At 38.1% G+C, this 23,274-nt stretch overlaps 1 protein-coding gene across 1 annotated transcript in view; it reads left to right on the top strand.

Annotated features, from left to right (window-relative positions):
- The window catches only part of LOC130433925 (kelch-like protein 29), a 184,974-nt gene that overhangs the window by 140,525 nt on the left and 21,175 nt on the right, over nucleotides 1-23,274 (top strand). The window contains exon 9 of the mRNA XM_056763732.1: nucleotides 10,217-10,415. Within this exon, the coding sequence (XP_056619710.1) occupies nucleotides 10,217-10,415 (199 nt within the window). The remainder of the gene's footprint in view (nucleotides 1-10,216; nucleotides 10,416-23,274) is intronic.

Here is a 23,274-nt window from a genome sequence, read left to right on the forward strand (position 1 = left end):
CTTTTGCAAATTCGTTCCTTTTTTCTTTAGTCTTTATTTCACTTTTTCTTTTCTCTTTCTTGCTTTTCTTAAGTGAATCTCTTTCTCTCTCTTTGCTTATTTCTCTCTGTCTTTATCTCGTTCTCAATCTGTTTAATTTTGCGGTATAATCTTGTCCACATTACATGTTATTTTGACCAGAGATTAAATCGTAAAACTCAAGATTATTTCTTAATTACATACTTTATGAACACAACTCTATATTTTTACAGTGTTGTTAGGGTTGTACCTGTGACAATACAAAAGAGAAAATAAGTAAACACTTTTTTTATTAAAGCAGGCTTCTGTTTTTAGGAATTTAGTCACGACTGATGCAGACACCTAACAAACAATACTCCTCATCCATGGTTTAATTCACAGTAAAGCCTCTTAGTCAAAAAAACTGTTTCAAGTCGCTTGCAAGACCAGACTCCAGTAAATCTCAACAAACAGAAGCCAACATACATCTGCTTTCCTCAAGACTCCTCAAAGTCTCATACCCTGTATGTGCATGTGCAGAACCCAAAACCAGAATGTGGCGGAAGCTTTTCTTACCCTCGTGCTCTAATCTGTGCCACCTGTGCACCTGCTGGGACTGAGCAGCAGTCACGCTGTCACTCAAACGCAAAATAAACTTCCCAAGATTGCTAACAGCACGACGCCGGTGTTACTGAAGATCAGGACCCGTCCCGCCGAGCGTGTGCGAGCGCCAAATCCTTTCTGCCACTGCGGCGCGACCGAATCCGGGCCACTTGTTTCCAATTAGAGCGAAAGTCCCGCTCAGCGGAGCCGTAGCAGAAACGCCCTCGACGAATTCATACGACGTTTTATCGTGACCGGTGAGGCCGTCTGGTAAAGGAGGTTGATTAATTGTGTCTCCTTTGAGGAGAGAACTAATATGCAGCTGAAAAGAGCGCTTAATGATGGATTTTGCACAAGGGGGCAATCTGCATTCACCCGCGGATGGGATATCTAATTCAGCAGTCAGAAAATAACAATGGCTGCATCGTGGTGGATGTTCAGTCCTGGCAGACAGCACTCATTAACTGCTGGGGTCATGTTTGACTTGAGGGCATGGAGGAGAATCTTCCCATTTCACTGTTCTAATGAGATCAGAACTTCTTGAATTTGAAGATGTTACCTGGGACTTTAACCTCACACAGCCCTAACCCCACATTCAGTCATCACTTATGACGACACACAAGGTGAATTAACCATTCGAAATTACCAATTTGTCTAAATTGAAGCGATTCCTTTTGTTTGAACAAATCGACAATTAAAAAAGAGTTCTGATATAATCTACAGAATTGTTCTTAGGCTACTTAGTCATTCACAAATGCGGATCAAATAGACGTGCGACAAATCTTCTAATCGTGCCCTTTTCTGTCGAAATAATAATTTTCTTTATACACATTTTGTGGATATATATTTCTGCATACTATGAAAGTATGTGACATGAAGAACCTACATGACAATATAGTATTGTATGTGTTGGTGCAGCTGATTCTATTATATTATGGTTTATTATAGATCGATAGATCGATAGACCGATAGATAGTATTCAGCCAACGCATACTAAGAAATTTTGCGGGAAACAGAAGATCATCTGGGTATTTCTTGAACACTTTTTTAAGGTTTGGACGTACTACTAATTTTGCATACTGATTTTCACATACTTTATAGTAGTATAGAAGTATGCGATTTTAGATACAGGGTATAAGTGGCGCTTAGGTGGTGCTGAGAAAGATTTGGTAATAACCTCATAAACCACTTATGAAACGTATTATGTGGGTTTATTTATAGATAAATATATACAGCTGCAGAAAAAAATGAGACCATTCCAAATTTTCACATATTCATAGATGCCATTCAAGTCCAGTGTGTGTTGAATTTGAACAAAATCAAAAATGTGAAAGACACTGTGATAAAAATCCAGGTTATCACATAAACTTGTTTTCATTGCAGTATTTGCTGTTATTTTGACCTGTTTGTCTAGTTTGCATTTTCTGCAAATAAATGAAAATATAAACAACATTTTCATTTGAAATTTGGGAGAAATATTGTTAGTAGTTCACAGAATAAAACATGAATTATTTTTTTACCTAAACACACATAGCTGCCGTATAGGTAATATTTTTAGATCAAATTTACTATTCAAAATTATTTTCGTTTTTTCTGAATTTTCTATTGGTCTCTTACTTCTTCCGTATGTATGCTGTTATTTCATACACAGTTATAAGTGTGGAATATATGCCTATAGATAACCCCATGTGATAGCAAATGATATCATATATAGCAGATGGTGTCCTTTGATTTCTGTGTGTTTGTGTTGTGTTCAGTCTGGTTCAGACACAAAAGCCAGGCGTAGGGCCAGCTGAATCTCGCTTCAACGCACACAGACTTTCTTTCTTTCTTTCTTTCTTTCTTTCCTCTACTCTACTCTACTCTTCTCTTCTCTTTTTTTGCACATGTGTTCTCTTGCTGTCTCTCTCCCTCTGAATGTCTCTAAGGAGGGAATACCCCCCGGCTGAACTCTTTTGTTTTGTGTGTGCGAGAGAAAATATTTCAGCGGCTCATCTCTTTCTGCTTGGCTGATGTTGGAGACTAAATAAAGTTTCTACACACTGGTATCTTTTGCATAAAAACAACATGAGGTCTCTGGCACGCATATGCTCTGTTTCAGAATCCAGCGAGCTGCGTTTTAAGGCACCGTCGATGCTCTCCTGACGTGAAGGCTGTACGGCTGGCTGGGCATCTTAATTATGTTTCCTCCTCAAACCTTGTTTAGGCTTCATTCTAAGGCAGCGTCTTATACAGTATGTCCTTCACGGGGACGGCAATCCCAGAATGCATTGTCATGGGCTCAGTGAAACAAATACATCAGAACAGCATTAATGCGAAATCTGATTAATTCTGGCAAACACGACAGCTTGTGCACAGACAGAGAGATGTTTGTGAAATGATTATGAATAGGCATATGATTTATTTATTACTGAAGGGAATATTCTATACTGTGGGCTGTAAATGTAGTGCAGTTAAAAATGACTTCTCTATCTAGTATACAGCATCATGTGTTACATGTATTTTTATGTTGATTCAAGGACCTTTAGGGCAGGTCAGGTCACCCGTCGGCCATATTTATTTAACGCTATCGGGCAGCTCCTAGCGGTTATCACATACATCTTTATCCTTGAAAATTCTTTGAAAGAATAACGTTCAAATGTAGAATATTTCTGATCCTAATAATTTTTTCATCACGCTCTTGTCATTTCATGCCTGTTTAACTTTATTCTTCTGCAGAACATAAAAAAAATATTTTGAAGAACGGTAACCAAACAACACTGACCCCCATTGACTTACATCCTATGGACATTTCTCCAAATATCTTCTTTTGTGTTCCACAGAAGAATGAGTTATACAGATTTTAAACCACGTGATGGTGAATAACAGTGACGTCATTTTTATTGTCAACTGTATTTGCAACACATACCTGTTGTACGTGGATCACTTGGTTTTTCGTCTTCATGTGTTGCACGTTCGGGTTTACGGTGAGCAGTATTGTGTAAGTGTCAAATTAAGAACTTGCATAAACTTTCTTTAAATGACGCTTTGATGGGTTGGTGTGAAGTAGTGGTCAGAAGCCTATTGATGGTAAAAACAATTAAATGCATCTTTTAATAATGTACTGTTTTATCTGCATGTTTAAGACATGCTAATGTTTTCTAAGTCGATGCTTTAGGATAGATAAAATGTTAGAAGCTGTTACTAGGGCAATGCAATTTGGTTACTAGGTGGTTTTGGAGAGAGGCCAGGCCTAAAGGGGGTCGCACACCGGAGGCAGAAGCATCGAGTCTAGGACAACTTTGCTATTAATTTGGTAGAATCGAGAGGTTTTTGGTATTAATGCGCTGTTTTTCTGTTATTCCCAAACAGATAAATACATCTTGCAGTTTATGGTGAAGTCACTGTGTACATTAAAGATGATTTCAGTCAAAGAACATCTAATTTAATGTGCAAAAGCGTGGCTCGTTGTGTCGCTGCAGGACTCAGAACAGCGTCCTGAGTTGTAGCATAGCACCGTCAACAGACGCTAGTGAGTGTACACTCATAGAAAACATTATGTTCATTTTTACAAACAATAGCACTTGGCTGCGCGGCTCGCCAGTTCCGCGTCCGGTGTGCGACCCCCTTTAAGTTTTTGATAATTCTACATTTTTTAAAGGGCCAATATGTAATTTTTTGGAGGATCTATTGACGAAAATGTAATGAAATATACGTAACTATGTCTTCTTACATAATGAAGCGTTTTGTTTTAATTACCTAAGAATGCGCTATTTCTATCTATATACACTGCGGGACCCCTTACATGGAATTCTCCATTTTGTTTCTAAAGTAGCCCTAGACGGACATACTGCTTTACAGAGAGTGTTTCTTAAAAACCTTTCCTTCGACAAAGAAACGAAAACGTGACGACATCTTAATGCTGTGAGAGCCTCCATAGTGCTTCGAAACGGAGGAATGGTATGAGCTGTTAGTTGCAGTTCACAACATCACCACTAGATGCTAGAGGCTTTTATTTTAGGCGACTTGCAGTGCGTTTACGATATACAATATTTATTTTGTTGTGTTCCCTGGGATTGAAACCCTTGACCTTTGCGTTGCTGAGACAATGCTTCGCCTGTTGATCTAAGGGAACATTCTGATCCCTGCCTCAGGTCCTCGTGTATTTTATTTTTTATCATTTTATTCTCTGCTTAGTGGAGTCCTATTACTTTGAAAAGTAATATCCCGGCCCACACAGAAGCTGTGCCCGCAGAACTCAGAATTTGGTTTGCTTGCACAGCTATAAAGATTCAAATTGCATGCTTGTTCTTTTATTGTTTTGGCTTATTTGGCAATGAATCTGAAAATATTTTAGCTACCGATACCGTGTTGTAAAATAAGAATTGAATTGAAACAGTTGAATTTACTGTCGTTATTCCAAACCTGTGTGACTTTCTGTCCTTTGCGAAACACTGAAGATGATTTTTTTAGTCCTCAATGACCCATTGTATGAACACAAAACCACATTCCTCAAAATATCTTCTCTTGAGTTCCAGCAACAAGCCCCACAATTGTAGTTGTCATTCACTTCCATAGGCGTTTAGATCCCCAACCATAAGCTTTTGTGACTAAAAGTAAACTTTTGGGATCTCTGCTCTCCTCAGCAGTACGGCTCATCTGTGGTCCACAGAGTCCCATCAGTCCCGTGTGTCCCGTACTCTCTGTGGTGATCAACACCTGACAATTACATTACAGAGAAAGAAGGACCTTCTGTCCCCGGAGGTCCCGGGTGAAATAGAGAAAATGTGTTAACCGCATGCCTGGACACGGAGACAGATAGCTCAACGGGACATCTGAGAGAAGACGGGGAAACTGAGGTGCGCGAATTAGTGCTGATTTTCGAGTACGACCCTAACACGCCCTTCTAATGAAGTCTGTCAGGCGGAACAGAGGAGACCAGCTCAAGCGAAGGATGTGGGGTCGTTTTTTAAGCATTGATTTAATGTGTGTAGGTGATTGGCATCTTTAAGCTCATTGACAGATCGAGGCTAGCATTGAAAGGTATTTAATCGAGAGGTGCTGGCTGTCTGAATTTAAGTGAGACAGAGACAAAGGAAAGTCTGTTTGCATGCCTTTAGCGTAAGTTACCATGTGGTGACGCTGTGTATTTTATGGACGAATAATTCACATAATTGTTTGCGATGGATGAGCTTTTCGTGTTGTGTGCCGGGTTAGAGGTCAGAGAAGGTAACACAGCTGCGCTAATCTGCTCAAAGTGAAACCATGCTAAAACAAAGCTGAATGTTCCCGAGGGCTTTTAGCTTTAGTCAGATCTACTGAAGCTAAAGCTACAAGATAAAACCTTTAATGTGTGCTTAAAACAGACTTTAAATGAACTAAATGTTGGATTTTTCATTGTGGGACGAAATTTACCAGGGTTTTATTTAGTAAATATTACTGTTTATCATTTGTATGACTATGATTTTACTACAGTTATCACAGGTAAACTGTGAGACAATGATAAAATTTCGTTCAGTTCAAAATATTTTGAACAAACCCTCAATGTGTCCAAAACTTCAACTGTGAGGAAATTATCAAAATAATATTGATCTTGTTTGTTTAATATAAGCTGATTTATTCATTTATTTTATTTTATAATTTGATTTTGTTTACATATTTATTATTTAAATTATATTTTATAATACTTTATAATTTAACTATACAAACATTATGAATTTAATAAAATATTAGTAATATATTCCATTATTATTAGTAAATAAAATAATATGTAGTATAATATAGAAAAATTGTTTTTAACACACCCTTATTTTGCCCAGAATGTACTGTGATTTTTTTTCTTAAATTATTAAAATATAATTTATATTGTTTGTATAATATTGGCTTATTTATTCATTTATTTTATTTTTTATTTTATTTACATATTTACCATTTTGATTAATAAAATGAAATAATGGTTTATAAATTAATTATAATTGAATTAATACAAATATTAGTAATATATACAATTATTATTAGTTTATAATAAAATATAGTATAATATGGTAACAATCTGTTACACATACCCTCAATTTGCCCAAAACATGTACTGGCATTACTTTTTTAATAAGCAAAATAATATTTATATTGTATGTATTATTCATATTTGATCTTATTATCTTTATTTTTACTTTACTTTACCATTTTGATGAATTAAATAATATAATACTTTATCATTACACTTTGAATTAAATATAACAATAATTGAACTAATAAACATATAAGTGAAACATTGAATATTATATAGTAATATCAAAATTAAATTTGAATATGCAGTAGATTAAATACCACATTTGAGTATGTAGTATTATTAATACGTTTATGATATAAGTTTTCTTTGGATGGAAGACTCTTGGCTTGACTCGTGGCTTTCAGTGGAAAACAATAGAATTTTTCATCCTAATCTAGTCTAAACCGTGATTTCTTCACTCTAGACTTTTGATTCTTCAAGATGAAATCTGTTTCCTCCGAGCAGCTCTGCTTCTTTCTCACCTGCTGTTGGACTGCATATTTTATCACTATCGTTTAATCGGCCGGCACAGGACAGCAGCCCACAAGCACAGGCAACACATTTCGCAGTTTAGATTTATGAGCTACAGCTGAAATCCCTTCTCGTCTGGTCTCGGCGTCCGGGTCGAGCCAGGAGCTCGTGATTATTTTCTCTAACCAGTCCAAAGCGGTTTGGCCAGGTTGGCTTAAGCCGTTGGCTGGCAGTCGCGTGGCGGGGGGTGCGTCCGTCTGCTCTGACATTATTTTAGATCAGATCCCACTGTGATGAATTCAACGTTGCCCCCGTAATCTCTGATCTCACAGTCAGGAGTAAGAAACGCTGATGCGTGGGGGGCGGGGCATATGCTGATCAAACAGACAATTATATTGATTAATTAATGTCAACATGACTTTTTTAAAGAGTTGTTTAGCGTTCCACGGAGGAAAGGTGGAGGTACACCATAAAGTTTAGATCAATGAGAACATTCGGGTGCTTTAGCCAATGTGTGTGAGCTGGCAGTCGTTTCCGAGATCTCTCTCGGGCCGTTGCTTGAGTCTGGCCTCTTGCCTTCTATTGTTTGGAGAACATGTTTGCTATACAAACTGTTTTTCTTTGTGGGAGCTGGTGAAGGATGTCAAGAGATTTAAAGCCCAGAGTTTCTGATACTGGATAATAGAACGTCAAACCCTTTCCCAAGTGAACGTGAAATCAGAATTAGGCATGTTTGTGCATGTTATTGCAAAGCGATAAATAAGTCTTTCAAATGTAGTATTTTTATGACGTTAACATGAATTTAAACTAGGTTATCCCTTAGAGATAAAAATGTCTTTCACGTGGTAGTTCGCATAGGATTCACAAGAAAAATGTTGCAAAAGCATACGGTATATGACCACGTGTTTTTGCACATCTCTTTCATCTGTATAATATGCCAACAGAAGAATAAATGAATGGTTTCGACAAAATTTTTTATGTAAAAATGTATTGTAAAATCCGATTCCACTCCTGTCTACTTTCACGATCCAGTTTCTAATGGTTCTTCAATTTTTCCTACAATATATTGATCTATTCGTCCTTTCTTGCAATCTTAAAGACGTAAAAGGCTGTGAATACCTTTTTTTATATCGACTATTGAACGCTGTAACGCAGAAGCGTCTCTTCAAGGTCGCGTCAGGAAAAATCTCCTCCGTCTCTTTACCAACTCGCTCAGAGCCAACAGAAGCCCAGGTGTGCAAACGGGCCGTGTCTGTTTTTATACGGATGTTTACGTAATGCATTGTGAGCGTTGGGGTGAGAGGTCGAGCTGGCTGCTGTCCCTGTCAACTTATGTTTACAGCATTTAACGCTGATGTGAGCAAAAGCTCCAGTGAGGATGACTCTGAACAAACAAGCAATCTGGCCATAGCTAGCTTCACCATAGCAACGCCTAACCCATCCGCTCGCTCAGTGCCTGTGTCCTAAATCTGACACTTCTGACTTTTCAGGCAAAAGACGGAGAAATGCATCACATTAGCATCCAATGTTTCTTCGTAACGTCTGGTTTAAGTTATGTGTCACACACTTCCTAATTTGTTCAAGACTTATTTGTTCAAGACTTATTTTCTAAATGCAATCCCAGAATGCATTGCTAGTTAATTAAACGGATGGCGAACAAAGCAAGAAAAATGCTGATTAGAAATGTTGGTCCAGTTCATTCATGTGAATAAAATTGTTTGCATTCATTTTCCGAGGAAATGAAATAGTTTTAAAGTTGCAATTTTTAGTTTTTTAGTGAAGTTAAGTTACTTAGCAAGTACATAAAACGTTTCTACCTTACCTTGATTCACAACGGTAAGACTATAATAATGATTCGGAAGTTATTTTTTGAGCACTGCAAAAACATATTTTTCACAATATTTTTGTCTTGTCTTTCAGTTCAAACATCTAAAAAGCTAAATAATGAAGAGAAGTCTATTAAATCTTGTTTTCTAAAAAAAAGAAATAAGAAAACTGAGTGTTTTTTGCTTAAAACAGAACCTTTTTTTTTGGAGTAAGACAAAAATGGACAACAGAACTGGTCTTATGGGTCAATAATTTTTTATTTTTACATAATCTGAAAGCTGAATAAATAAAATGTTAATTGACGTATGAGTTGTTAGAATATGAAAATATCTGGCTGAGATACAACCGTTTAAAACTGAGGAACATGAGAGTGCAAAAAAATCTAAATATTGAGAAACTGGCCTTTAAAGTTGTTAATCAGGGGCACTGTGGCAGCCCATCCACTCACAAAAATATTTTTTATATATTTACGGTAGGAATTGTACAACATATCTTCATGGAACATGATCTTTACTTCATATCCAAATGATTTTGGGCATAAAAGAAAAATTGATCATTTTGAACCATACAATGTATTTTTGTCTTTTACTAAAGATGTTCCCGTGCTACTCAAGACTGTTTTGTGATCCAGGGTCACAAATAAGGTTTAATGTTGTTTATGGAATTAAATTGAATATGTACTATGATATTATTTCATATTACTGGGAATCAAAACAGAAATACTAAGAAATTATTTTTTTTACAGTGTGCTGTTGGTACGGTTTTGTTGGAAATGACAGTTTGACGTCATGTGACTCCAACACGCGTAAAAAATAAATGTGTTAAGTAATCTGCAGTTAACGTTTCAAACTGAGAGACAAAAGTTTAGATTTTAAATGTGTGTGCACAATGTATATCATTGCATCTTTGCCTGCACTAAAACCTCTTGTTTTGCACTTTCTATGATGAGTGTTGTGTGTACTGAGTTGTTGTCTATGTAGCACATTCAAAACACTTTTGTAGATGCATCCCGGTTAAAATGCTGCCGTTGAAGTGTGCTACCTAGACATCACGTTTTGGCACAGATGCGTTGGCTAACTGGGCAGTTAGACAGCAGGATGGTAGCCGTAGGTTTTGGACACATCCGAGAGACACGAGCCCAGCTCAAGTACACACACACAAGAGAGTAAACGTGTTGTGAGTGATGTCATGGGGATTGATGGGCAGACGTGAAGCTCAGACTGGAATCACAAACTTAATAATTTTCCAATTCTCTCTCTTTCTCTCTCTCTCTCTCTTTCTCTCTCACAGCACATATCAGAGTTGCTGGCTATTGTTAGACTTCCATTCATCCACCCCAGTTACCTGCTGAACGTGGTGGACAATGAGGAGCTGATTAAATCGTCCGAGGCGTGCAGAGACCTGGTGAACGAGGCCAAGCGCTACCACATGCTGCCTCACGCGCGGCAGGAGATTCAGACGCCCAGGACGCGGCCGAGACTGTCTGCAGGTATGACTCGCAATTTCAGCTGTATGACTTATCTGTCTTTCTCCAATCACACGCTTGCTGCTTTTTTTCCCCACACAGCCAGTCTGTGTTTTTGTGAACATCTTATCACAATGTATTAAAAGTAGAGGACATTAGCCGAACAGTTTGGTTTGAATTTGTAAATGACCCAAACTTGGTTGTCGTGTTGGGCTGGTCGTGATGCTGGAACAAACCAATATTTTGAGAGATTTTAATCTGTGATGTGTTGGTTGGACGCTGAGCTCACTTTAATATCGGTTTTCTCATTTCTGTTGGAGAGCATGTTCGCTAAAGCAATTGTTTTGATGAGCTCGGAGAAGGATGTCAAGAGATGTTCGGCAAGAGTTTTATTGTGTCGACATCTATAATGAAACGCCAACCCCGCACTTTAAAGTTAAAATGAAATAGACCCTGTTTACTTCTTTACCAGATAGCATTGCTCTTATTTTGCACCCTGGCAGAATGTCACTCTTTCCTACGATAGATTGCATTTAAGTCTGATATAAAAAGGCCACTTTTCAATATCCAGTAAAGTCCAAATGAATAAAATCAAGGCATGCCATACATTTTTGATGTCGAGTTGGCTGTTTCGTGACACGATGGAGGTATAATGAGTTGTAAATGACCGTTCATATTAAATTCTGTTAATAGTTCACATTTTGCCTGGGAGCAAAAAGACTTTGCGTCGCACAAGATGAAGCTCATTCATTTCAAGGAAATGACCTAAAGCTAGTCCAAAATCCCCCCTGCTTGCATTTCCACAACTTCAGAGTCCGTGTTTTTACGCTCGCCGTAGATCTGACTGTCACTTCTGTTACTCTGATTGTATCTAAAGTCAATCTCAGGTCGCTGTAAAAATGCATCCAAACTAATTTATGGTTCAATAAGACCGTCCGCATACGGCGGTGTGAATCACTCTCACTGTTCCAGCCCCCTTGATTCCCTCTGCAAGACATGAAGCTGTGAGTGAGCTGTACATTTATTTAATCTTGATATACTGTGGCTCTCTTTCACTCGCCTCTGAGTTTTATTGATCTCTGCGGTATTAGAACCGAAGCCCTCCCACACCAGATGAAGACCCTTCTCTCAGGAGCCATATCTCACTCGCACACACCTTCCTATTACCAGATCAGATTTATTAGTTTGGGGATGCTACTTTAAAAAGGTACACTCCAAAATATTCTGGGTTGTTTTTGAATAAAAATGTTGGGTTGGAAAGCGAAAGGTTGAGCTGTTTTACTCATTGTTGGGTCAAATATAAATATTTTCTGAGTTAATTTAACCCAACGACTGGGTTTGTACCTTTCAGACTCAAAGCTGGGTCGAAAGCAAGAATTTTTTAGAATGTTGCTTTCCAAATGATAAGACACACATAATTTTAAGGGAATAGTTCACCCAAATATGGACATTCTCAGTGTAACGTGGAAGTTGTTTTTTGTCTTGTGAAGAAAAAGAGATTGTTTGAGATTTTATGTAATCAATGTGCTGCCATGCAGGTATTTAAACGTGTTGTCAATGATACATGGCGAAGTGATCACTACATTTAAAGAAAACGTCTTTATTAGAGCGATGGATTGTTTTAATGATGGATGTTAAACTTTTTTAAGGCCTTGCCGTGTTGAGCACTGTATAACAATTTAATATAATATAATTTGTTTGTATTGAAGTAAAATCATATACAGTACGTCTATGATGGCACGAGAGTGAGTAAACCTTGCGAGAATTTTCATATTTTGGTGCCCTGTTCCTTTAAATCCTTGTAGTTAATGTTAATGATATTTTGTTTCAAGCTTGAAGTGTAGCTGTTTCAGAATCAGTGTCTTTCTGATTATTTTTTATTTTAAGGGAATGTTCACCCAAAAAGTCCAATTTCCTGTTTATTTACTTTAGTAGAACCATAAAGAAGATTGTTTGGTAAATCCGCAGCCCTCTCTGCTTCATATAATGGGAGTCTATGGGGTCCACCTGTCTAAGAGTTCCTAAAGCACATAATTCCAAAAAGCGGCTCCTGGCAACATGGTTGACGTTTCGTGACGAGACTCGCTCGATATTTTCATAAATTTGAACGTCATTTTTAATAATATAAGCCTTACTGTATGGACTCCCTTTCTGCAGGTGGCGCTAAACGTAACAGACGCTGGTATGCCATCCGCCACCAAATTCTACAAGAAGAAGATTGTGTGCAGAGGCTGCACATCATGAAAAAATATAATTAAAGAACGAGAAAGTGATTCGAAACTTTTGACCGGTAGTGTTTGTTGTCCAATGCTCACTAACATAATGTCTCAATTTTATTCCAAAGAAGAAAGAAAATCATTAATGTTTTGAAAACACCTGATGATGAAAAATTCTAACCAAATGTTGGGTGAACTGTCTCTCTTAATTAGTAGCACTCAATTTTTCAGTTTTCTGTTCACCTTATTCTGTATGATGAATTTACTTCAAATAAATTTGAAGTGTAGAGAAGAGCTCGCAGGAAAGCAGTGGACCACACCAGAACACTTCACCGTCCGCTTGATTCCAGTTAACTCCAGAAACGCCCAAGTTCTGCATAATAAACGTCTGGAAATGCTTTGTAAATATGAGGCACAGTTTACAATCTCTCAGAACGTTGTGTTTGTTTTCACTATTAAACAAGATATTTGTGGAAATAAATAGCCTCAGCAGAGGAACAAATTGCTCTCGGCCTCTGAGATTTTCCTACTCTGCAGCCAAGAACTCTTTTAATAAGGTGAAGTTTAATTATCGTCTGAATGGTGTTACAAGCTCTGCGTGAACAGCGTGTCACTCCCCAGAACTTATTTTCTGCCTCGAAGAGTTAAAGTAATTGGTAAACAAGCATCACTTTACGATGCTTTCGTGAGTTTAGCTATGGTTTGACAGCCGGTAAACAAACAAGATGTTTTAAACTGTGGTTTCACCAACTTCACTTTTAATTGTTGTTTTCGAGTTCAGATGAGATAATAACTCACATACTTTGCATAAAAGGCTTGAACGTCAAGTTGATTTTATTGACTAACTAACAAAGTAGCAAAAAGTATTACGTTATCATCATTTTTTAGATGTAACATAAAGTTGATTGTAAATATTAAATGCCATGACGGTCACCAGTGTGAATATTGGAAAAGCAGGGGATTTACTGTCTGGCCAACATTGTGTGTTTTTATATATTTTTGGATTATATGTATACGTATAAACAACTGTTTAGTATTTTTTTTCTTAGACCATATTCTGTACAGTCTGATAACATCAGTACTTTCCAATTTAAAGAGATAATTGCCCCAAAAATGATAAAAAATGAAGAAAAAAATTATACTTTTTCTCACTCATGTCATTCAAAACCTGAACGACTTTCTTTGTTCTGCAAAACACAAAACAAGATATTTGGCAGAACGTTGGTGACCAAAAAACATTGACCACCATTGACTTTCATTGTACACTGCAAAAAATGACTTTCTTACTTGTTTTCTAGTAAAAATGTCTAAACATTCTTGAATCAAGATGCATTTTCTTGATGAGCAAACTGACCTAAGAAAATTAGTCTTGTTTTTTAGGAAAAAAATATGAAATTTTAGTGAATTTGTGTTTAAAACAAGCAAAAAAATTGCCAATGGGGTTAGACAAATAGTCTTGAATTGAGTGACTAAGAAAGAGGTCAACCTTTATACAAGATTATTTGTCTAACCCCATTGGCCCCATTGGGTTTTAAGCACATATTCACTGAAATTTCATACTTTTTTACTAAAAACATTTTGCTCATCAAAAAAAAGCAACTTGGTTCAAGAATTTGTAGACATTTCTCAAAATATCTTCTTTTGTGTTCCACGAAAGGAAGTCACATGAATAATTCTTTTTTTACCTTTAATAGACACATTTCTTCTGTATATGTGGCAGTCATTTGCTTACAGAAGATGGACTGAACTGCTTTCAGCGTTTTTATGAAGTATTTGATGGGTCTGCTGTCTACAGAACTGTTGAGTGAAATCTTTATGGCTTGACCATCTGGTAGGCCATCTGATCGAGGTGATGAGAAGCAGCGTGTGGACCGTCACCTATAAGACCCGTTTATGAGAGAGAGAGAGAACCAGACAACGTACAAGTGGGGTGGAAAGCATAATTTAGTTCTTTGACAGAGATTGAAGTTATTCTGCCAAGAGTTTGTTATTGTGTGCGTTTGTGTGTGTGTGTGTGTGCGCGCTCTCTACCTGAGCTCGGCTGATAAGTCTCTGGTGTGTGAACAGACAGTGGAAGTGTTGTGAATCCATCCATGAAGCATTTTTCATTAAACACTCACTCAATCACAACACAAGGCTTGTTTCACAGCACACGTGGAAGCAATATTAACCATTACAGTATTTGCCAGAGTTCAGTCTATTTTTCATCATATTTTCTTAAGAAGGAAATATAGATTAAAATGCTCTGTAAGTCCATTTGTCAACGCATTATTTTGCAAATTCAGCATACGTGACAAACACCTCAACACTTTATATTCAGTACATCTGGCTGAATTTAGTTGATGTAGGCAGTTTAACAACACTAAATCTTTGGACCCTGTCCCGTGTTCATTATTTGCATTATTATATGTTTTTGGGCCCCTCCTCTTGTCTATTCAATTTCAGTTTGTAATTATTATCAATGGCCTGTTCCCTCGATACTCAACGTAGTGAACCAGAAGTCACTTTCTTTTCTGATGCATCTGCAAAGCTGTTCCAGCTCTCGTGAAAAATTAACCAAGGTTTTACAATTTAGTTACTATACGGTAAATTTGGGCTTACTGTGGTTTTACTACAAATATCATGATAAGACCATAGTTACCGTCCCAGAGTATATTTGGGCTTTCTATGGTTTTAACTGCAAATATCATGGTAAAACTACAGTAAAGTAACTATTCCGTGGTCAATTTGGGCTTTCTATTCAAATACCATGGCTAAAGTATGGTAACTACCATGGTAGATTTGGGCTTTTTATGGTTTCTCTACAAATATCATGATTAAACTATAGTTACTATACCTTGTTAATCTGGGCGTACCATAGTTTTATGCCAAATATCATGGTAAATCCAGAGTTCCCGAATTTCATAGTTATACCGTAGTAAATGTACCATGGTAAATTTGGGCTTACTGTGGTTTTATTACAAATACCATGTTTAAAGTATAGTAGCTGTACCACTGTCTTTATGGGCGTACTAAAGTTGTATGACAAATATCAGTTACCGTACCATGGTAAATTTCGGATTTTACTACAGATATCATGTTTATGTACAGTATATAGTTACTGTACCATGGTAAATTGAGTTTACGTTAAATTTATACAACAAATATCATTGCTAAATTACACTTACTATACCAAATATCATGGTTAAAGTATATGTATAATGGTTAATTTGGGCTAACTGTGGTTTTACTACAAACATCATGATTAAAATGTGGTTCCTAGTGACGAAAGGTAATGAGACAATTGTTAATGGGTGGTCACTATGATTTTAAATCCAAATACTCTAGTGTACTACTATACCTACAATAGTAAAACCATGGTTCATTTTCATATGGGACACCAGAAGTGACGTCATGTGAAACTGCATTTATTCTATATATTTATATGAGCATCTTTAGGTGTGTTTGGATGCGCCTGCAGAGGAGCACGTGCCGCGCACCCTCAAATCACAGAAATGCACCAACTGCCCTCAGACTGACAGCATCGGTGGGCTCACCAGGGAACCTGAGCGCTCTTCTCCCTTCCAGACAGATCAGGGCGACAGCACACCTGGTGCTCTCCCAGTAACTGGTATAGATGGGCAATCCACCCTAATTAAACTCAACAACAGTCTCTCCGACATTACACAACAGCAAAAACAAAGAATCTGTTTTCACCGCTCTATGTTTACTTCCCAGCATTCTTTTGAGCTTTCATAAATCTCTTTATGCATTTAGCGGACACTTTTATCCAAACCAACATTCAGGCTGTTTTTAGGGGATCAAACCCATGACCTTTGCGTTCCAAGCGCACTGTTCTACCAATCGACCAATTCATAACAAATCATTTTATTGAAAAAACACAGAGCATATTTTTAAGCATCCTTCTGCCTTTGAGCCATAGCAACCAATTTTTAGTCTTTGGTATCCTTGAGTTCCTGCGTTCGCCGTCTCTTACGCTAATTAGTTTTCGTTTCACAATCTGTCCTTCCATTTGGCCAGCATTCACAAAGCTCTGACACAGTTTATTGAGGACGACCTCCCAAAATGAAACATTCAATCGGCAGTTACCGTGTCAAAGGTATTGGGTTTTGCTGATTTGACACTTACCCCCGTCCTTTACAGACCACAAACTGCTTTTACCGACTCATTTCTCTACTGCGCTTGTCTTCAGACCGGCAGCCGAAGGTTGAGAACGGAAGGATGGCGTTACTCAGGGCAATGCGTTTGTTTAATTGATTTAACCGAGCGTTGACCGCAGGGTGAGCGTCATTGGTTTTCGAGTCTCACCTTCAGCGTTGGGTCAAGTCAGATGAATTAGTCCTTCATGATGATAAAACTCATCGCCACAGTAAGATGCCCAGGGATCTCAATGAAGTGTAGTTGTTACTGTGGCTTGGTTGGTGAAGCGTTGCAAAGGTTGAACCTACACATAATGTATACAGTAAATGTATTGCTTGTTGGTTTGGATAAAAGTGTCTGGCAGTGCACAAAAGGGTGGAGGCCGAGCGCAGTGTGTGCGAGACGTAATTGAGAATATTTCTAGCACAACTGTCAGCTTCTCCGTCCGTCTGCGACTCCCGTGTCAAAATTGGCGGCTAGTTCATTTGACGGAATAATTGAATTTCCCGTTCACATGTCTTTTGTTGGATTAGTCGATTGTGAAGAATGAAAATGATAAATCTGTCAGCGCTAATCATAAAGTTGCGTTCAGCTGTTTGGGCTGCTGATCACTTTTCTGGATGGAATTTACATCTGGAAGTGTAGAAAGATGATTTTGTTTTTGGCTTGGTGGGCCTGCAGTGTTTTCAATTCGCCTGTCAGATTTAATCCCACTTGTGTCGCTCTATTGAGCATGTTTCTTTTTATATATTTTGACTGCTGAACTATTTAATAAAACATTGCTGCTTTTTAGAGACAGAGATTAACCGGCAAGGCTTTTGGAAGATGAAATGCAAAGACTAATTCAAAATAATGTTTTACGTTGTGTCTGGGAGGTCTTTTCTTTGTAGGGGCAAAGGCATTGGGTTTGGTGGCTATTTCTTTCCTTTTTTTTTCTTTTTTTACAGTAATTTTCTTTACAAATGACCACGGGCTTTAAGATGGCTAATTCAGCTTTTTTTAATGATTTCAATTATGTTTAAAAGCTGAGTTCCTGATAAAGAATTACACTAGCCAAATTTTTGCCACAAACTAGAGATGTTCTTGTTACTATGGAAACAAGAAGCGCCACCAATGCCTTAACAACTCGTGCGAAAGAGCTCTGGAGCGACTTCCCGATCCCATGATGCATTGCAAATTTTGTCATGAAAGTTCCCAGCCCTCTAAAGACTTTTGCTGTATACTTCAAATATATCATACTGTATATTCCATTCCATTCCATTTTCTACCGCTTATCCGAACTACCTCGGGTCACGGGGAGCCTGCGCCTATCTCAGGAGTCATCGGGCATCAAGGCAGGATACACCCTGGATGGAGTGCCAACCCATCGCACACACACTCACTCATTCACTCACGCACTCACACCCTACGGACAATTTTTCCAGAGATGCCAATCAACCTACCATGCATGTCTTTGGACCAGGGGAGGAAACCCCCGAGGCACGGGGAGAACATGCAAACTCCACACACACAAGTCGGAAGCGGGAATCGAACCCCCAACCCTGGAGGTTTAAGGCGAACGTGCTAACCACTAAGCCACCGTGCCCCCCCCATACTGTATATATCATGCTTTATTTCTTTAGCTTATTTATTGTGTCAGTCATTTCATACTGTACTGTTAATTTGAATATATTAATTACAGTACTTAAGGAATAAGTAATTAAATACCTTGTAAAATGTGTAAAGTTTCAAGTAGTAAATATCAAAGTGGGTGTTTGTAATGTTGGGATATATCTCCGAGCAGGCCTGCTTTATAGCTCAAAACTCTTTATTGATTTCTCTTTTTAATCCCTGTTGAGAAAGCGAATGGCAAAGATTGCTCTGGGACGAAGGCCACAGGAAAGTGGCCCATCATTGTTGTGCTGTATAATTCTACTGGTGCTTGCGTTGTGAACAGTTTGCTCATAGACTGTTAATGGACTTCGAGTGCAGGGTAAAACGTTTATGTGTTTATGATGATTCAATCTGTTCAGGCTGTTACACAGTGCACCTACCATCAAAAACAACTCGCTTTTGCCAGAGTTTGTGAAGTTATGGCATCAGCTCTTTGGAAACACAAACAGGGTTTTTTGTGGGTTTGTTTGTTGCAAGAAAGATGCGAAGATTTTAGATATTACAGTAGATGGATGGATGGATGGATAGACGGATAGATAGATAGATAGATAGATAGATAGATAGATAGATAGATAGATAGATAGATAGATAGATAGATAGATAGATAGATAGATAGATAGATAGATAGATAGATAGATGGATGGATGGATGGATGGATGGATGGATGGATGGATGGATGGATGGATGGATAGATGGATAGATGGGTAGATATATGGATGGATGGATGGATAGATAGATGGAAGATAGGAGGCTGGATGGATGGATGGATGGATAGATAGATGGATAGATGGATACATGGGTAGATATATGGATGGATGGATGGATGGATAGATAGATGGAAGATAGGAGGCTGGATGGATGGATAGATAGATGGATAGATGGATAGATGGGTAGATATATGGATGGATGGATGGATGGATGGATGGATAGATAGATGGAAGATAGGAGGCTGGATGGATGGATAGATAGATGGATAGATGGATACATGGGTAGATATATGGATGGATGGATGGATGGATAGATAGATGGAAGATAGGAGGCTGGATGGATGGATAGATAGATGGATAGATGGGTAGATATATGGATGGATGGATGGATGGATAGATTAATTATTTCTGTTGCTGTATTTATATATACTATAATGTAGTTTTCTTAATTTAAAGTAAATGTGGTTGTTCACATAAAACCCATCGATCAGACAACTTCTTGTCTAAATTGGTGTTTTTAGCCAAAGCAAACAAGCTGAAGTCTGGAGCTCATTTTTTACACCAGCAGTCAGACGTCTACATGGCTGCACGTGACTGACCTGCTCATGTACCTGAGCCAAAATTAGAGGCTAAGACTAAAAATCCACCGGTGCAGCAGGGGTTACCAGCTTAGAAGCTTACAGCTAAGAGGGTATGTGAAATCACACAACAGCCCGGTTACATAAAGGTCACATCGTACGTGTCTTATTGTTATGAGAACTAAAGGGTTTTCATTTCATCTCTAAATACATCACTCTAAAAAAAATGAGTACACAAAATAAATGGATATCTATAAAAAATCATCTTATCAAAGAAACATGTTTTCACATGATTACATGCATATCAATGTTCTGGCTACGCAAAAAAATGCATTTACATGAAAGATTGAGACTTGGCAGGTTCCTCACCTGCAGTGACGTCATCATCGATAGTGCGTCTAGGAATTTCAAATGCTTCGAGAAATCTGTCAGAAGCTGTATTTTTATATCTAGTCTCATTTCGACGAACCTGCATATGCAACAATAGTTTTGCCATTTCTACGTCAACTGCATGATTGGAGAGCGGAATTTTTCCGTTATTTGTTAGTTCCGTTTGCAAATTTTACTAATACGATGTCAGACATGCGCACGGTAAAGTGGTAAACTGTTTTAGTGGTTTTGTGTTCATTAGATGACAGTCAGTGGGCTTCGATGTTGTTCGGTTACCAACTTCTCCGAAATGACATGATTAAATCATTTTAATTTCCTTTTTAAAAGAAATGACATATCCCATCAGATTCTGAAAAACAGGTTTGAAGCTACAATTTTAGAACTAGTCTACTGTATTCCTCTAAGGAGAGAGGGAGAACATACTCCTCTTCACTTTTTTGGACTCGAAGACCCCTTCCACATCCAGGTTTTAATGGTTGGAAAGAGCAAGACTCTGGCAATTACGTGAAAATCAACCCCTTGCGAGAGCACTTGGTGTCTTGGTTAAGGGACTCCAGGGTCTTCTTCAAGCCAAGGTGACGGCGGTTTTGAGCAGCTTTGCTTTCTACCAGCAGTGAAGGAGATGCTGGAGAGATTGAGCGCCGGGGGAGAGGAGGAAAGACAGTTACTTACAGTCTTTCTCCGCTCTGGATGTTATCATTATTGCTCTTTAGCTCGGTGGGGGATGAGAGCTACCTGGCTGCCTGACGTTATGTCTAGCAAACCTTTATTTACCGATGGCAGCCGCTCAAGCGATGCCATAGATAGGACTCATTAGGAGGAAGCGGTGCGAAAGAGACGGGCGTGATTGCGGGACCGTGTCCTGTGGGAGTCCGTGAGCGCAGAACGAGGAGAAGCTCACCTGTCAGAGGTGTGGAGCGGTTCCTGCGGCTGTTCATCACGGAGGTAAAAGGAAAAGTAGATGTTGGGGGAAACGCTCCGCCCCGTCCCCGGATAAACTGTTTGATTGACAGATCATGCTGCAGCCGGACTTATTGTTATTGTGAGGGAACTATTATTGGATAGTTTTGGCTCACAAATTCTAGAAAGCTGGGAAGGCTAGTTTTAAAATATTATTTTATATTATTAGTAAATGCTTTACTTAATTTAAATAAATACATTAAATGATGAAAATGAAAACCACATTAACATTTCATTCATGCGCGCACAATAACAGAATGAAAAATAAAATAAAATGATTTAATTTTAATTTGCTGCTGTCAAATTGAAGAAGAAAACGCAATTTGTGATTTGACATTTCATTTTCACTAAAATCTCAGGGCAAGACTGCCAATATGAAATAAAAGGCAACAGTAAAAAGAAATTGCCAGAATATTTTCACAAAGGTTTTTATTAATGCTTACACAATTATACTGACGCAATTCAAATTAAAATGTTAAATTTGATTTTTATTTTCTCTTTAAATTTTATTTTTCGTTTGATTTCATTTTATTTTTCACACGCCGGCACTAAATAGTGCAATAAAAATTTAATAAAAGTATATCAAACTTAACATTTTAATTTGAATTGTGTCAGTATTATTGCGTGCATTTTCTTTTTCATTTTGTCAGTCTTGCCTTCAGATTTTAGAGAAAATTAAAAGTCAAATCAATTTGACAGGGACAATGCATTGTCAGTGTAAAAGTAAAAGGAAAGTAAAATAATTTCATAAAATGTTTAATTTCCGCACATACTGTGCGAACAGTTGTGAAATGAAATTGTTAATCTGATTTTCATTTTCATCGTTTAATTTATTTATTTAAATTTGGCAGGATGTACATTCCATATGACTTAACATGAATGAGAAATATAGTTTTTCAGCATTTTGTTGTTTGTGTTAAATGTTCAGTGTGTCATTTTCTATTGAGGTGTATAAAGACCTTACATAATACAGAGTTATGTTTTTATAATCTTAGAATGAGCTATTTCTATCTACGCACCCCTTACATGGAATTCACCATGTTGTTTCTATAGTAGCCCTAAACAAACAAACTGCTGAACAAAGAGCGTTTCGTAAATACATGATCTCCTTCGGCTATGAAGTATCATCTTTGTTCTGCGTCAGCCACCGTAGTGCTTCGAAAGGGAGGTGTGAGCGGAGGAGTGAGCCGTTGGTTGTAATTCGCAACCTCACCGCTAGATGTCGCTAAATTTCATGCACTGGACTTTTAACTACTATAAAAGTACTTAAAGCTGCAGAACTCTTTTGGTGTAAAAAGTTTGATAATGTTAAATAACAAATAGTTAGAAAGGCTAAAGTTTTTGGTTGGGAGCGATTTTCTTTCGCTTTGAATGTCTAATTACAGAACTGAAGAAGATAAGAGAAACCTTCAGCACATTAATAGTCCATTTGCATCTGCCGTGTCTCTCTCCGGCTGAACGAGTCTCTGCCAGCTGCTTCAGCAGTCTGAATCTTTCTCATATCTCAGTTAAGACAAAACCCCTCATAGTCTATCTTTTCCTTTCGCTCGTTCAGTTTTTTCTGCTCTCTTTTCCACTCCACTTGTGTTTTACCTGCCCTGGAGAGAAGCGCTCAAATTGAGGAGGAGAGCGATAGAGAAATGGAGAGGGGGAGAGAAAGAGATGACAATGTTTTAAAAGAAGAATGCTAGAGCGCAGAGAATCCCATGGATCAGGAGCGCGGCTGTTGTCAGGGGAGCGCAGAGGAAGTATTGATTTGGAAAGATGAGCCGGCGGTTAGAGGAAGCTCCAGAACATCTCCCTCTCTCTCTCTCTCTCTCTCAATGTTTCCTCCTGCACCTTAAACAAAAGCCGGTCTCCGGCAGGCGATTTGATGACAAGCCCTGCGCCGGTGTAGACATGAGAAGTCTGAACATCCTGACCCTTACACACAACAGAAGGCTTTCTGAATGTAAACCTGGGTTTGGTTACACTTGGTGATTTTGTCGGAATTCTTCATTTTCCTTCGGCCGGAGCATTTCAACATGGTTTAAGATTTCTGTGCAGTAATAAAAGTAAATAATAGGCTTTTATCTGTTCCCAGGTTGGGAACCACTAGCGTCGATTTTTCTATGGTGCATTGCTGTGTGGTTGCTAAGGTGTTTTGAGTGGTTTCTAGGGTCTTATAGGTGGTTCCTCAAGGCCAAAATGGTCCTGTATAACATTGCCTCATATGCTCGATCCAAGGAACTAATAAGAA

Source organism: Triplophysa dalaica, chromosome 13 (genome assembly GCF_015846415.1).
Source record: "Triplophysa dalaica isolate WHDGS20190420 chromosome 13, ASM1584641v1, whole genome shotgun sequence".
NCBI classification, from domain to species: domain Eukaryota; kingdom Metazoa; phylum Chordata; class Actinopteri; order Cypriniformes; family Nemacheilidae; genus Triplophysa; species Triplophysa dalaica.